The sequence below is a fragment of the Nanorana parkeri genome, unplaced genomic scaffold (assembly GCF_000935625.1).
Source record: "Nanorana parkeri isolate BGI_ZX_2015 unplaced genomic scaffold, ASM93562v1 scaffold13, whole genome shotgun sequence".
Classification (NCBI taxonomy): domain Eukaryota; kingdom Metazoa; phylum Chordata; class Amphibia; order Anura; family Dicroglossidae; genus Nanorana; species Nanorana parkeri.
In genome coordinates this window covers 4,132,452-4,145,090 of record NW_017306281.1, presented here as the reverse complement: position 1 = coordinate 4,145,090, position 12,639 = coordinate 4,132,452, and the positions used below count along the sequence as shown (strand labels likewise).

At 46.0% G+C, this 12,639-nt stretch overlaps 1 protein-coding gene across 3 annotated transcripts in view; it reads right to left on the bottom strand.

Annotated features, from left to right (window-relative positions):
- AACS (acetoacetyl-CoA synthetase) overlaps window positions 1-11,794 on the bottom strand; it is an 85,941-nt gene extending 74,147 nt beyond the window's left edge. For all 3 annotated transcript variants that reach the window (XM_018557003.1, XM_018557010.1, XM_018557021.1), the window contains exon 1: window positions 11,609-11,794. In XM_018557003.1, the coding sequence (XP_018412505.1) occupies window positions 11,609-11,738 (130 nt within the window). In that variant the 5' untranslated portion in view covers window positions 11,739-11,794. The remainder of the gene's footprint in view (window positions 1-11,608) is intronic.
- Window positions 11,795-12,639: the final 845 nt, after the last annotated feature.

Sequence of the window (12,639 nt, the reverse complement as noted above, 5' to 3'; positions counted from 1 at the left end):
TTCTGTAGGGGAGGTCTTGGTGTTAGAGAGCACTGGGGGTGCTCTGTACATTCTGTAGGGGAGGTCTTGGTGTTAGAGAGCACTGGGGGTGCTCTGTACATTCTGTAGGGGAGGTCTTGGTGTTAGAGAGCACTGGGGGTGCTCTGTACATTCTGTAGGGGAGGTCTTGGTGTTAGAGAGCACTGGGGGTGCTCTGTACATTCTGTAGGGGAGGTCTTGGTGTTAGAGAGCACTGGGGGTGCTCTGTACATTCTGTAGGGGAGGTCTTGGTGTTAGAGAGCACTGGGGGTGCTCTGTACATTCTGTAGGGGAGGTCTTGGTGTTAGAGAGCACTGGGGGTGCTCTGTACATTCTGTAGGGGAGGTCTTGGTGTTAGAGAGCACTGGGGGTGCTCTGTACATTCTGTAGGGGAGGTCTTGGTGTTAGAGAGCACTGGGGGTGCTCTGTACATTCTGTAGGGGAGGTCTTGGTGTTAGAGAGCACTGGGGGTGCTCTGTACATTCTGTAGGGGAGGTCTTGGTGTTAGAGAGCACTGGGGGTGCTCTGTACATTCTGTAGGGGAGGTCTTGGTGTTAGAGAGCACTGGGGGTGCTCTGTACATTCTGTAGGGGAGGTCTTGGTGTTAGAGAGCACTGGGGGTGCTCTGTACATTCTGTAGGGGAGGTCTTGGTGTTAGAGAGCACTGGGGGTGCTCTGTACATTCTGTAGGGGAGGTCTTGGTGTTAGAGAGCACTGGGGGTGCTCTGTACATTCTGTAGGGGAGGTCTTGGTGTTAGAGAGCACTGGGGGTGCTCTGTACATTCTGTAGGGGAGGTCTTGGTGTTAGAGAGCACTGGGGGTGCTCTGTACATTCTGTAGGGGAGGTCTTGGTGTTAGAGAGCACTGGGGGTGCTCTGTACATTCTGTAGGGGAGGTCTTGGTGTTAGAGAGCACTGGGGGTGCTCTGTACATTCTGTAGGGGAGGTCTTGGTGTTAGAGAGCACTGGGGGTGCTCTGTACATTCTGTAGGGGAGGTCTTGGTGTTAGAGAGCACTGGGGGTGCTCTGTACATTCTGTAGGGGAGGTCTTGGTGTTAGAGAGCACTGGGGGTGCTCTGTACATTCTGTAGGGGAGGTCTTGGTGTTAGAGAGCACTGGGGGTGCTCTGTACATTCTGTAGGGGAGGTCTTGGTGTTAGAGAGCACTGGGGGTGCTCTGTACATTCTGTAGGGGAGGTCTTGGTGTTAGAGAGCACTGGGGGTGCTCTGTACATTCTGTAGGGGAGGTCTTGGTGTTAGAGAGCACTGGGGGTGCTCTGTACATTCTGTAGGGGAGGTCTTGGTGTTAGAGAGCACTGGGGGTGCTCTGTACATTCTGTAGGGGAGGTCTTGGTGTTAGAGAGCACTGGGGGTGCTCTGTACATTCTGTAGGGGAGGTCTTGGTGTTAGAGAGCACTGGGGGTGCTCTGTACATTCTGTAGGGGAGGTCTTGGTGTTAGAGAGCACTGGGGGTGCTCTGTACATTCTGTAGGGGAGGTCTTGGTGTTAGAGAGCACTGGGGGTGCTCTGTACATTCTGTAGGGGAGGTCTTGGTGTTAGAGAGCACTGGGGGTGCTCTGTACATTCTGTAGGGGAGGTCTTGGTGTTAGAGAGCACTGGGGGTGCTCTGTACATTCTGTAGGGGAGGTCTTGGTGTTAGAGAGCACTGGGGGTGCTCTGTACATTCTGTAGGGGAGGTCTTGGTGTTAGAGAGCACTGGGGGTGCTCTGTACATTCTGTAGGGGAGGTCTTGGTGTTAGAGAGCACTGGGGGTGCTCTGTACATTCTGTAGGGGAGGTCTTGGTGTTAGAGAGCACTGGGGGTGCTCTGTACATTCTGTAGGGGAGGTCTTGGTGTTAGAGAGCACTGGGGGTGCTCTGTACATTCTGTAGGGGAGGTCTTGGTGTTAGAGAGCACTGGGGGTGCTCTGTACATTCTGTAGGGGAGGTCTTGGTGTTAGAGAGCACTGGGGGTGCTCTGTACATTCTGTAGGGGAGGTCTTGGTGTTAGAGAGCACTGGGGGTGCTCTGTACATTCTGTAGGGGAGGTCTTGGTGTTAGAGAGCACTGGGGGTGCTCTGTACATTCTGTAGGGGAGGTCTTGGTGTTAGAGAACACTGGGGGCGCTCTGTACATTCCATAGGGGAGGTTTTAGTGTTAGAGAACACTGGGGGTGTTCTGTACATTCCATAGGGGAGGCTTTGGTGTTAGAGAACACTGGGGGTGCTCTGTACATTGTGTGGTGGAGGTCTTGGTGTTAGAGAACACTGGGGGTGTTCTGTACATTCTGTAGGGGAGGTCTTGGTGTTAGAGAACACTGGGGGTGATCTGTACATTCTGTAGGGGAGGTTTTGGTGTTAGAGAGCACTGGGGGTGTTCTGTACATTCTATAGGGGAGGTTTTGGTGTTAGAGAACACTGGGGGTGTTCTGTACATTCTGTAGGGGAGGTCTTGGTGTTAGAGAACACTGGGGGTGTTCTGTAGATTCTATAGGGGAGGTTTTGGTGTTAGAGAGCACTGGGGGTGCTCTGTACATTCCATAGGGGAGGTTTTGGTGTTAGAAAACACTGGGGGTGTTCTGTACATTCTATAGGGGAGGCTTTGGTGTTAGAGAACAATGGGGGTGTTCTGTACATTCTGTAGAGGAGGTCTTGTTGTTAGAGTACACTGGAGGGTGTTTGGTGCATTGTTTTGTACAGTACACACATACATGATCAGCTTAGTGTTACTTATCATTTTGATATTTATCTTATTGATATTTGTTAATGTTTTAAAACCTTGCTTCTGTATTTAAATAATAACTATATTTCAAACAGTACTGACCCATATGCTCTCTCACTCTCACAGTACTGACCCATATGCTCTCTCACAGTACTGACCCACATGTTCTCTCACTCTCACAGTAGTGACCCATATGTGCTCTCACACTAGTGACCCATATGTGCTCTCACTCTCACAGTAGTGACCCATATGTGCTCTCACTCTCACAGTAGTAATTCATATCTTCCCTCACTCTCACAGTAGTGACCCATATGTGCTCTCACTCTCACAGTAGTGTGCTCTCACTCTCACAGTAGTGATCCATATGTTCTCACACTCTCGCAGTAGTAATCCATATGTGCTCTCACTCTCACAGTAGTGATCCATATGTTCTCTCACTCTCACAGTAGTGACCCATATGTGCTCGCCTCTCACTCTCACAGTAGTGGGGAGGTTTTAGTGTCACTCTCACAGTAGTGACCCATATGTGCTCTCACTCTCACAGTAGTGTGCTCTCACTCTCACAGTAGTGACCCATATGTTGTCTCACTCTCACAGTAGTGATCCGTATGTTGTCTCACTCTCACAGTAGTGATCCATATGTTCTCTGACTCTCTTATACACACACACACACACACACACACACACACAAACAGAAACACAGTGAGGAAGAATACCTGCGAGTGACTGAGGAAATCCGCAAAAATGAAATCAGATAAGGACCCATAAAAACTGTTCCCTTACACAGTCTCCAGTATAATTACTGAACACTCCTAACACAATAAACCTGTACTACAGACTACCACACAGTACGCACACATAATAAATTGTGAAAAAATAATAATAAAGAAAAATAGAGATATATGTGCAAAAAAATATGTATACACAATTGTCTAAGATACCATGGTAATGTAAATTCAATTCCCAAGACCCCTTTGTGTGCCACATCCTCGAAGACTCATATATATGAATTCTCACTGAATTGGCTTTGTTCACACCATGTTCAGACCAGATCTGGAGTAGATCTGTAAGGGTCCATTCACACCACATCCAGATTACCTCCAGACCAGACTGTTTCTGGACCCAAAATGCATCCCAATGTATCCCTATGCTATTTCTGGCCTTCGTTCACACCAGCGCAGTCCGTTCAAGACCAGAGCAGAAAACTACTGCTTGTCCTATTTTGTCTGGTCTGGAATGCACTGGAACGCATCAAAAACATCTGGAACGCACCTGTAAGACCATTTTTTCAAATTCCAATCGCGGTAAAATCGCTGCAAAAATGCAATGCACTATGTTCCAGATCTGGTCCAGAAAATGGTGTGAATCCAGCCTAAACGCAGTGCATTGCGATTTTGACATGTTCCTGTGCGTTGTTGTTTTTTTTCTTAGCTTAAAATGGGCTTTCAGGTGCAGTCAAGTGTGTTCCAGTGCATCAGTGCATTTGCATGTGATTTTTATGCATTTACATGCGCTCCAGACCAGAAAAAAATAGCACATGCAGCATTCCCCCGCCCCCCGAACCGTAACAGACTGCACTGGTGTGAACAGAGCCCAGAAATGCCATGGGAATACATTGAGATGCATTTCTGGTGCGGACAAAAACTGTTCTGGTCCAGATCTGGTCCGGACATGGTGTGAACAACCAGAACAAGGACATCACATAATGCAAATACACAACAATATATAGAGATCCTTGCTTTAGGGCTAGTTCACACCAGATGCAGCCCATTCAGTTTGGCAGCTGCATCAAAATCGCATCACAATGTTTTCCAATAGGATTTCTGGTGTTCTGTTCACACCCGTGCAGTCCGCTCTGATGCAGTGAGAAAAAATACAGCTTGTCTCATTTTAGCTGCACCTGATCACAATGGAATTGGAATGGAACAATGGAATGCATCAAAAACGCATGCAAATGCACTTGAACGCACCTGAAAGTCCATTTTCAGCTGAAAGAAAAGCATCAAGAAAAATACTGCATATCTCATTTTCTCTGATCTGGAATGCACTGAAAAAAGCATCAAAAACGCATACAAACGCACTGGAATGCACTGAAACGTATCTGTAAGCCCATTTTAAGCTATAAAAAATGCGCCAAAAACGCGGCGATACACCGAGTTCCAGATCTGGTCAAGAAAATGATGTGAACATGGCCTTAGGGCTTGTTCACACCATGTCCAGATCATGTTTAGACCAGAACAGTTTGTTCCTGGACCAAAAAAACACCCCAATGTATCCCTATAGTATAGTACTATCTCTGGTTTGGAATGCACTGGAACGCAAAGAAATGCAACAAAAACGCATCAAAAATGCATATAAACACACTGGACTGCACCTGAAAGCCCATTTTAAGTAAAAATGTGGCAAAAATGCACTGCTTCAGATCTGCTCTGGACATGGTGTGAACATAGCCATAGGGACAAAATATGTCCTTGATCTTTTTTTTTTATGATTGCTTGGTGCACATTAAAAAATTATTTGTTTACATCTTGCTGCCGGCCGGTGGTTAGATTCTGCGGTTGGCAACAGAATGTAAACAAAAGAAAGCAATAGCCAGCCTGCTATTGGCTATTTCAAATTGCAATAGCAGGCTGGCTATTGAAACCCACCCACTGAGCAGAGGCGTGGAACCTGAGAGAGAACTCAACAGCTGTTAAGCAGTAAGACACCATTGCAGTGGCACATCCATATGTGACCACCAGTCCTGCACTAGCATGATAGCAGATTACGTGACCAGTAATGGGAAAGAATAAAGAAAAAGAAAAGTACCTGTCCAGTGTCGGCATTATGGCAATTTTAGAAAATCATTTTTAGATGTTTTTATTTTCTTATGCCTCAGACCTAAACATACGATTAGTGAATTACTCAGCATGCATTCATAATGCCTGCCAAGCACTCCCTAACCTCAAATTGAACACGAATGCTAGGTCATTTTGTTTTGTTTTTTTGCATTGTGTTGGATCAAAATGAACAGAGACTACAGCAGGTGCTGGCATTTGACACGGCAGTCTGGCTGCTTTCAACCTCTACCCTCATGGAAAGGCCTGAGATCAGCAAACAATGCACGGCTGAAGTTGCAGAAGTTATCAGCTGTGTACCATTCACCTATATCATTTGTTCCCACATCTAGATGACAAGTGATCAAGTCACACTGGAACGGTGGAACCTATGTGGAGTTGACATTGTATTTTTCAGCTCAGCACTGCTCAATGCAGAAGTATGAATTCCAAACAAATAGAACAGTACACATGCAAGCAGTTTACCAGACTGTTTTTTAAGTGGTCATCGGGACACATGCTGCAGCACTCAATGGCCATCCACTGAGTTCACTCAAAGCACCCCAGGTAAAATAATTCAAGTGATTCGTTTTCAGGAGTTTAGTAAAGGGTTCTCTACTATTGCCTTTTATGAGCGTTTTTACAGCATTTGGGTCACTTTCTCACTCCTTCTTCGAAACAAGGAAAATGTTATCAATGTTTGGTAAGAGGTTGAAGAAGCCATCAGTGAATATTAACAGCTTTAACTAGGGGTCGACCAATTATCGCATCTACTGATAATCGGGGCCGATACGCACAAATGTTTAATTTATCGGGTCAATTTACAGATAACAAAGGTGGCCATACACTGTGCGAATTTCGTCCGATTCTCGTGGAACTGGCCGAAATTTAGCACAGTGCGAGCTGCTGTTGGCACCCTTTCAGGGCCGGCATCCCTTGATCAGCTGATCAAAGGAGCTGGTTGGAAAATCTTTGCGCAACCGGGGCCGGCAGCTCATAAGCTGTTCAGGTATTCAGGTATACAAAAGAAAGAGCAGGGATTCCTTGATTCCCCATTCATCTGCCAGCGGCTAGATACCACAAATGGCAGCTGAAAGTAAACAGCAGGCAGTGGGCGGGAGCAGTAGCCAGCCTGCTATTGGCTATTTCACATTGCAGTAGCCAATAGTAGGCTGGCTTTTGTATCCGCCCACTGCCTGCCGTCAATCAGCAGAGGCGGGGACCTAAGAGAGAACTTTCTCTCTCACGTCCGCTCCTCTGCTGATGTCACAGTAAGGCCCCGTTTACACTTAGCGATTTATCGCGCGGTAATTCCCGCGATATCGCGGCAATTTACCGGGCGATATCGCTCTCCAATGCTTCTCAATGGGGCCAAGGGTCCTGCTGTCGCGGGTCGTGCGTCGCTACAGCAGGACCCTTTTTGGAGCGGATTTAGCCGCGATTCAAGCTTGCTCAATGCAAGCATTTGCGCGACAAATCGAGCGATACCGCGCAAAATGCAAATCGCGTGACAAACGCGCGATTTGCGAATCGCGCAGTGTGAATGGGTCTTGCACGGTTTCTTACATTAAGGCCCCATTCACACTGAGCGACATGAAAATCGAGCGATTTTGAGCGATATTGCGCGACGAACGATATTGAGCGACGTGTCGCGCGACTTTTTCCTATTGGGCTGTATGCAATCAGGAGCAATATCGCTCGAAATCGCTCGAAAAAAGGGTCATGTAGGAACGACAAGCTACCAGCGACGAGCTACAAGCGATATTGAGAGGCGAGATGTGAACAGCTCCATTGAAATGGATTGGAGAAGCTACATAGAGCGATATCGCGTGGAAATATGAGCGATATCGCTGCAAAAATCACTCGATAAATCGCTCAGTGTGAATGGGGCCTGAGTTTACATAGTTCTTCCAACAGTCCTGTTACACATTTCTCACATATACACAATATTATCACTCTGCTAGTATTATTATTTAAAGGAGATTGTCGCGGCAGAGAGCCGTGACAGGATCGAGAGGTGAGGGAACCCGGTATGTGTTCCCTCACCTCCCGATCTACTGAGCCGACCTGTGACAGTCTCATTGTCACAGGTCGGCTTAGAACTATGAGGTGAGTGGAAATCACTCATGTCATAGTTCTCCTTTAATGTGTGATTGTGCTGGTATATGATTATGTTATGTATTTATTTTGACCCAGGTCTATTCAGCTTAAAGTTTATCTAAAGCCAAAACCTTTTGTTTTCCCATTTTGGATAAAGTAAGGGAGGGCTAAAACCGCTGTCAGTGTTTTTTTGCCATCTGTGTCTCATCAGGGAGAATTCCCTTCACTTCCTGTCCTGTAGACTCAGCAGAAGTGAGAGGATATCTTTCCAATGAGAGGGAAATCCCCTCTTAAGATGCCCATACACCTGACGATTGTCGTACGATAATCGCGGGTGATAACGCGACCGTGCGATAATCGTAGGGTGTATGGGCAGCGTGCGACCGTACAGTAACTACAGTAACTACGATTTTCGTATAACGAGCACTCTAGAAAACCCGCCGAAAATCATATGATTTTCGGCAGGCTGGTAGCGCGATTGCAAGACGAAAGCCGCGCGACCTGAGGTGCGAAGCGAACACTGCCCGCTCGTCATTGCAATCATCTGCAAGCCCTCCGCTCAGTGCGGAGGACTTGCGATGATCGCAAGTACGATCTGCCTGTCCATGATGGGCAGGTCGTCGAAATTTTAATCACCTTACAACCATCGCACAACTGAAGTTGTGCGATGGTTGTAAGGTGTATGGCCACCTTTACACAGCTGTGATGGGTTTAACTGTTCCCATTGGAAGATTTCCCCGTATTCCTGTTCTGGGGACATCAACAATCTCGATACACTCTGAAAAAACTCTGACTGAAAAATTGAAGGAACCTGGTGCTAAATTGTCTAGCAGAGACTGCATCCATTCAGATGCTTTTGCTGTTCGGGTATTCAGCAGCAGTGGGCACCAGCTGTCTAAACACAATAAGAAATGGTAGAGATTCCAGGGCCATCCAGGGCCGTCCCTGTAATGAGGCAGCTTTCTTAGCCTGGGTTCACACCTGGGCGTTCGTAATATGTGTGTTCTAGATTTCGCGTTTACGAAATCTATATAAAGTAGTCCAATGGATGCGCGCTGTAATCTGCCCCAAAAGAAGCTCATGTACTTGATCGCGCATAGGGCGTATTTCAGCGCGACAAAACGCGCTGAAATACGCCCAGGTGGGAACCATGCCCATAGCAATTAATAGGATTTCACTTGTTGAGTGTTTTTCAGCGCTCCGATCAGCGCTGAAAAACGCCCAGGTGTGATCCAGGCCTAAGGCATCTAATTGGGTCACGTGGGGGAAGGGTGGGGGCAAGTGTGCCTGCCCCCCCTTTCTGGCCAGAGCGTCCCTGGTTGCTAAAAGCTATTAGCTCTCGGACCAAATCCCGAAAATAAGAAATTTGTCAGGCTGAAAACAAAAATTATTTTGTTTGCTTTCCTTTTTACATTTGTTTTATACATATATTTATTTGTTTTTTGCTTTACTTTTAGGAGCTTTGGGGAAATATCAAGAGTCTAAATAGACCCCTGATATTTCCCTTTTGAAATAGAAAAAGAGATTTAGGACAATTGTCTGCAGCCCCAGTTATCAATGAACAGGAATCCTCTATACTGAGTGCTCCTGTCCATTCATAAATTGTGGAGATAGTATTAGTTACCATGTCCACAATCAAGAATGAACAGGAAGTTATGTAAAGAACTTCCTGTTCATTCAAAATTGGGGACACAGTAAACATATTATGTCCTCAATTAATTACAAAACACTCAGCGATCAGCTGATCATTGAGTGCCTGTAACCGCTCTCCATCCTGACTCCGTCGGCTTTCACAGGAGGCTGAGTGGGTGGTGCGGGCAGAAGAGCTCAGGCTCTTCTGACACCAGACTCCTCCCCCGCCCCGCTGGTTCGGCCTCCTGTGACAGCTGTCTCCTCCCCCACACCACTCTCCATCCTGATTTGTTGTCACAGGAGGGGAGGAGAACTCGGCCTCCTGTGACCCTGAAGGCTGACAGCACTCTCCGCCCCGCCCTGCTCAGCCTCCTGAAAGTTTCTCTCTTCCCTGCTGGCCACTGCTCTGTGTCAGAGGAGACACAGAACAACGCCCAGAGGGGAGGAGAGAAAGCATGAATACACCCCCATTTAGTACTATTTTCGGCAAATATATTTTAGCGACGGGAATTTCGGTGCATCGCTAATAGATACTGTATATGAGTACACATATGCATACACACATACATACAGAGGCACGCTCAATTTTTTAAACTTTTTTCCTTGTCACCATGTACTTCACTGCCATCACTTCCGGTTAGTGCGTGCACCCATTCATTGCACTGACTGACTGAAGCAGCTGATAATCCTCACTCGGGGTTTCCGCTGTCAATCACATCTGTGATGGGCGGTCCGGAGGGAGATTTGAAGTTCTCATTGGAAGATGATGGTGGGTGTGTTGATACTCACACTTAGGGTGACATCACTGCCACTGCATGCAGGGCACAGAAAAGCAGCATTGTCACCAGGAAGTTTCTTTTTTTTTCTTATGGGACAAACTGCAATTTTGCAGACAGAAAAGAGCTGGAATAGACAAACTTGGACAATGTTGGACAATTATATATATTTTAGGGATGCGCCGATACCAATACTAGTATCAGTATTGGTGCCAATACTGGGCAATTTTACGAGTACTTGCACTCGTGAAAATGCCACGATACTTAAAGCTGATACTGGTCCCTTATATTGTTAAATTACTTCAGCTGCTGTAAGGTTCCACACTTGCAGCACCTGTCTGGCCAAATATCTCCTTCCCGCTGCCTGCACAGCCATGGGGAGACCTGCAGACGCCCGCACAGCACTGGAAAGGCCCACCAACACACCCGCCCGAACAGCCATGGTGAGACCTGCTGCCCACAAAGCCATGGTGAGACCTGACAACCCTGGTGAGACCGCGTAGCCATGGTGAGACCCACACGCAAGCCCTGGTGAGTTTGCACAGCCATAGTAAGACACGCATATAGCGCTGGTGAGACCGCGCTCAGCACTGGTGAGACTGCACATCCCTGGTGAGACCCTGCACACAGCCCTAGTGAGCCCCGCACAGCCTCCCGAGATACCGCATAGCCCTGGTGAGCAACACAGAGTATGTAGCTTCTTATTTTTCTGCATTGATGTATAATGTTTTGATGGGATTTGTAGTTCTCTCTAGCTGATGGTATTATTTTACATTGCTGTATAATGTATTAGTGGGATTTGTAGTCCCTCTACAGCTTGGAGTCAGTGGCAGCCGCGAGCAGGCCCTGGCTCTCCACCTCAGTCATATAAATCATAAATCTGTATTGTTTTAGAAAAAACTGTCACATTACACTAAAAAAAAAAGTATCGGTAGTTGGCATTGGCGAGTACTTGAGGAAAAGTATTGGTACTCGTTAAAAAAATGGTATTAGTGTATCCCTAATATATATCTATATACATATATAGATAGATAGATATATATATATATACACACACACACTGTAAATTATGTGTGTGTATATACGTATATACAGTATATGTGTATATATATATATATATACACAGTATATGTGTTATATATACAAATATATATAACACATATACTGTGTATATATACACATATACTGTGTATTTTAACAGCTTTAGGTAACAAAACAATGTATGCATTTTTGCAGATTTTGATTTATAAATAACATGAAAATTACACTTATTTATAATAACAGAAAGGGAAATATATGAATAAACTAAACTGTACTCTAATGTTCTTTACAAACACAATGAACAAGTGCATCTGAAAAACGTCTGTATGCAGCTATAAAAACAGAATTGTGCACGGGCCCTTAAGGGGGGGGACATCATATATTTGCCCATTTGATGGCTCGTGTGGGGCTAATTGTTTAGTTTGTAGCAGATGTCATGTTACTTTGGGACGTTCAGAGCCATCATATGTCCCTCCCTGTGTATTTACATCCTCTGCTGTCACTCACCCAGACTGAGCCCAAAATTCTTGTTGACCCTGGCTCTGAACTGGTCCATCTGTGTGATTTTCTTGCTATCGGGGTACCACATCACTTTGGACTCCATGATCTCCTCCATCGAATCCTCCTTCTTGGACATGCTGAATTTCCTTGTGTGGCTGCACTTCTCTGTGCCTGCAACAGTTTGACACGCTCTTATTTACATGTACAGGAGGGAGCTGTATCCCTCCGCTCACAAAGTAGTTCCTGACACTAAATCAGCTCAAGTGCTTTGCTTTAGGTTTAGGACATACACATTCACTTTTTAATGCCTGTGTACTTTATAAAAGCCACTTTGGAAATGATCCCTATTGTAAATGTAGGTAAAACCAGGAATATGTTTCAGTCTATAGGGTGAACTGAGGTCAGAAAGAGACTTCGGCTTGATTCACACCAAATGTATTGGGGCTGTGCTGGCCGTTTTTTCCTGCACGGCTAGGCAAGGCAATGTAGCGTGTCACCGATGGGCACAGTTCATACCACTGCATTGCACAGGGAAAAAAAAAAAGTACAGCATGCAGCAATGTGTCTATACAACTTAATGAAATGTCACTTGTGACATTTCAATAAAGTTCTGACAAAAAAACAATGTAAACAGTGTTATGCACCTGGATTGGCGCATCGGCACTGTGATTGGTGACGCACACCAGCGGCTGTGCATTGTAGTGCTGGTGTGTGTGCAGCTTTAAAGTGCAATTCCATCCTAGAAATAATGAGAATGCACTAACCAGCCATAGACTAAATGTATCTTAACCCCTTCATGACTGCAACATAAGTTTATTAGTCCAAATGTAAAATGCCCCTCGCCATAGAAACGTTAATTAAAGTGGAATAATATTCACCACATCTCCAGTGTGGAAATGTCCGTAGGCTCCCTCCCTAGACATCATTGCCTGGTCTTCTTCCGTCTATAGAATCTTCGGCTACCTTCAATGGCCACAATGGGATGAAAGAACTCCGGTGATGTGCGGGAGCTTATTTATCTTGGCATATGCCAAAAT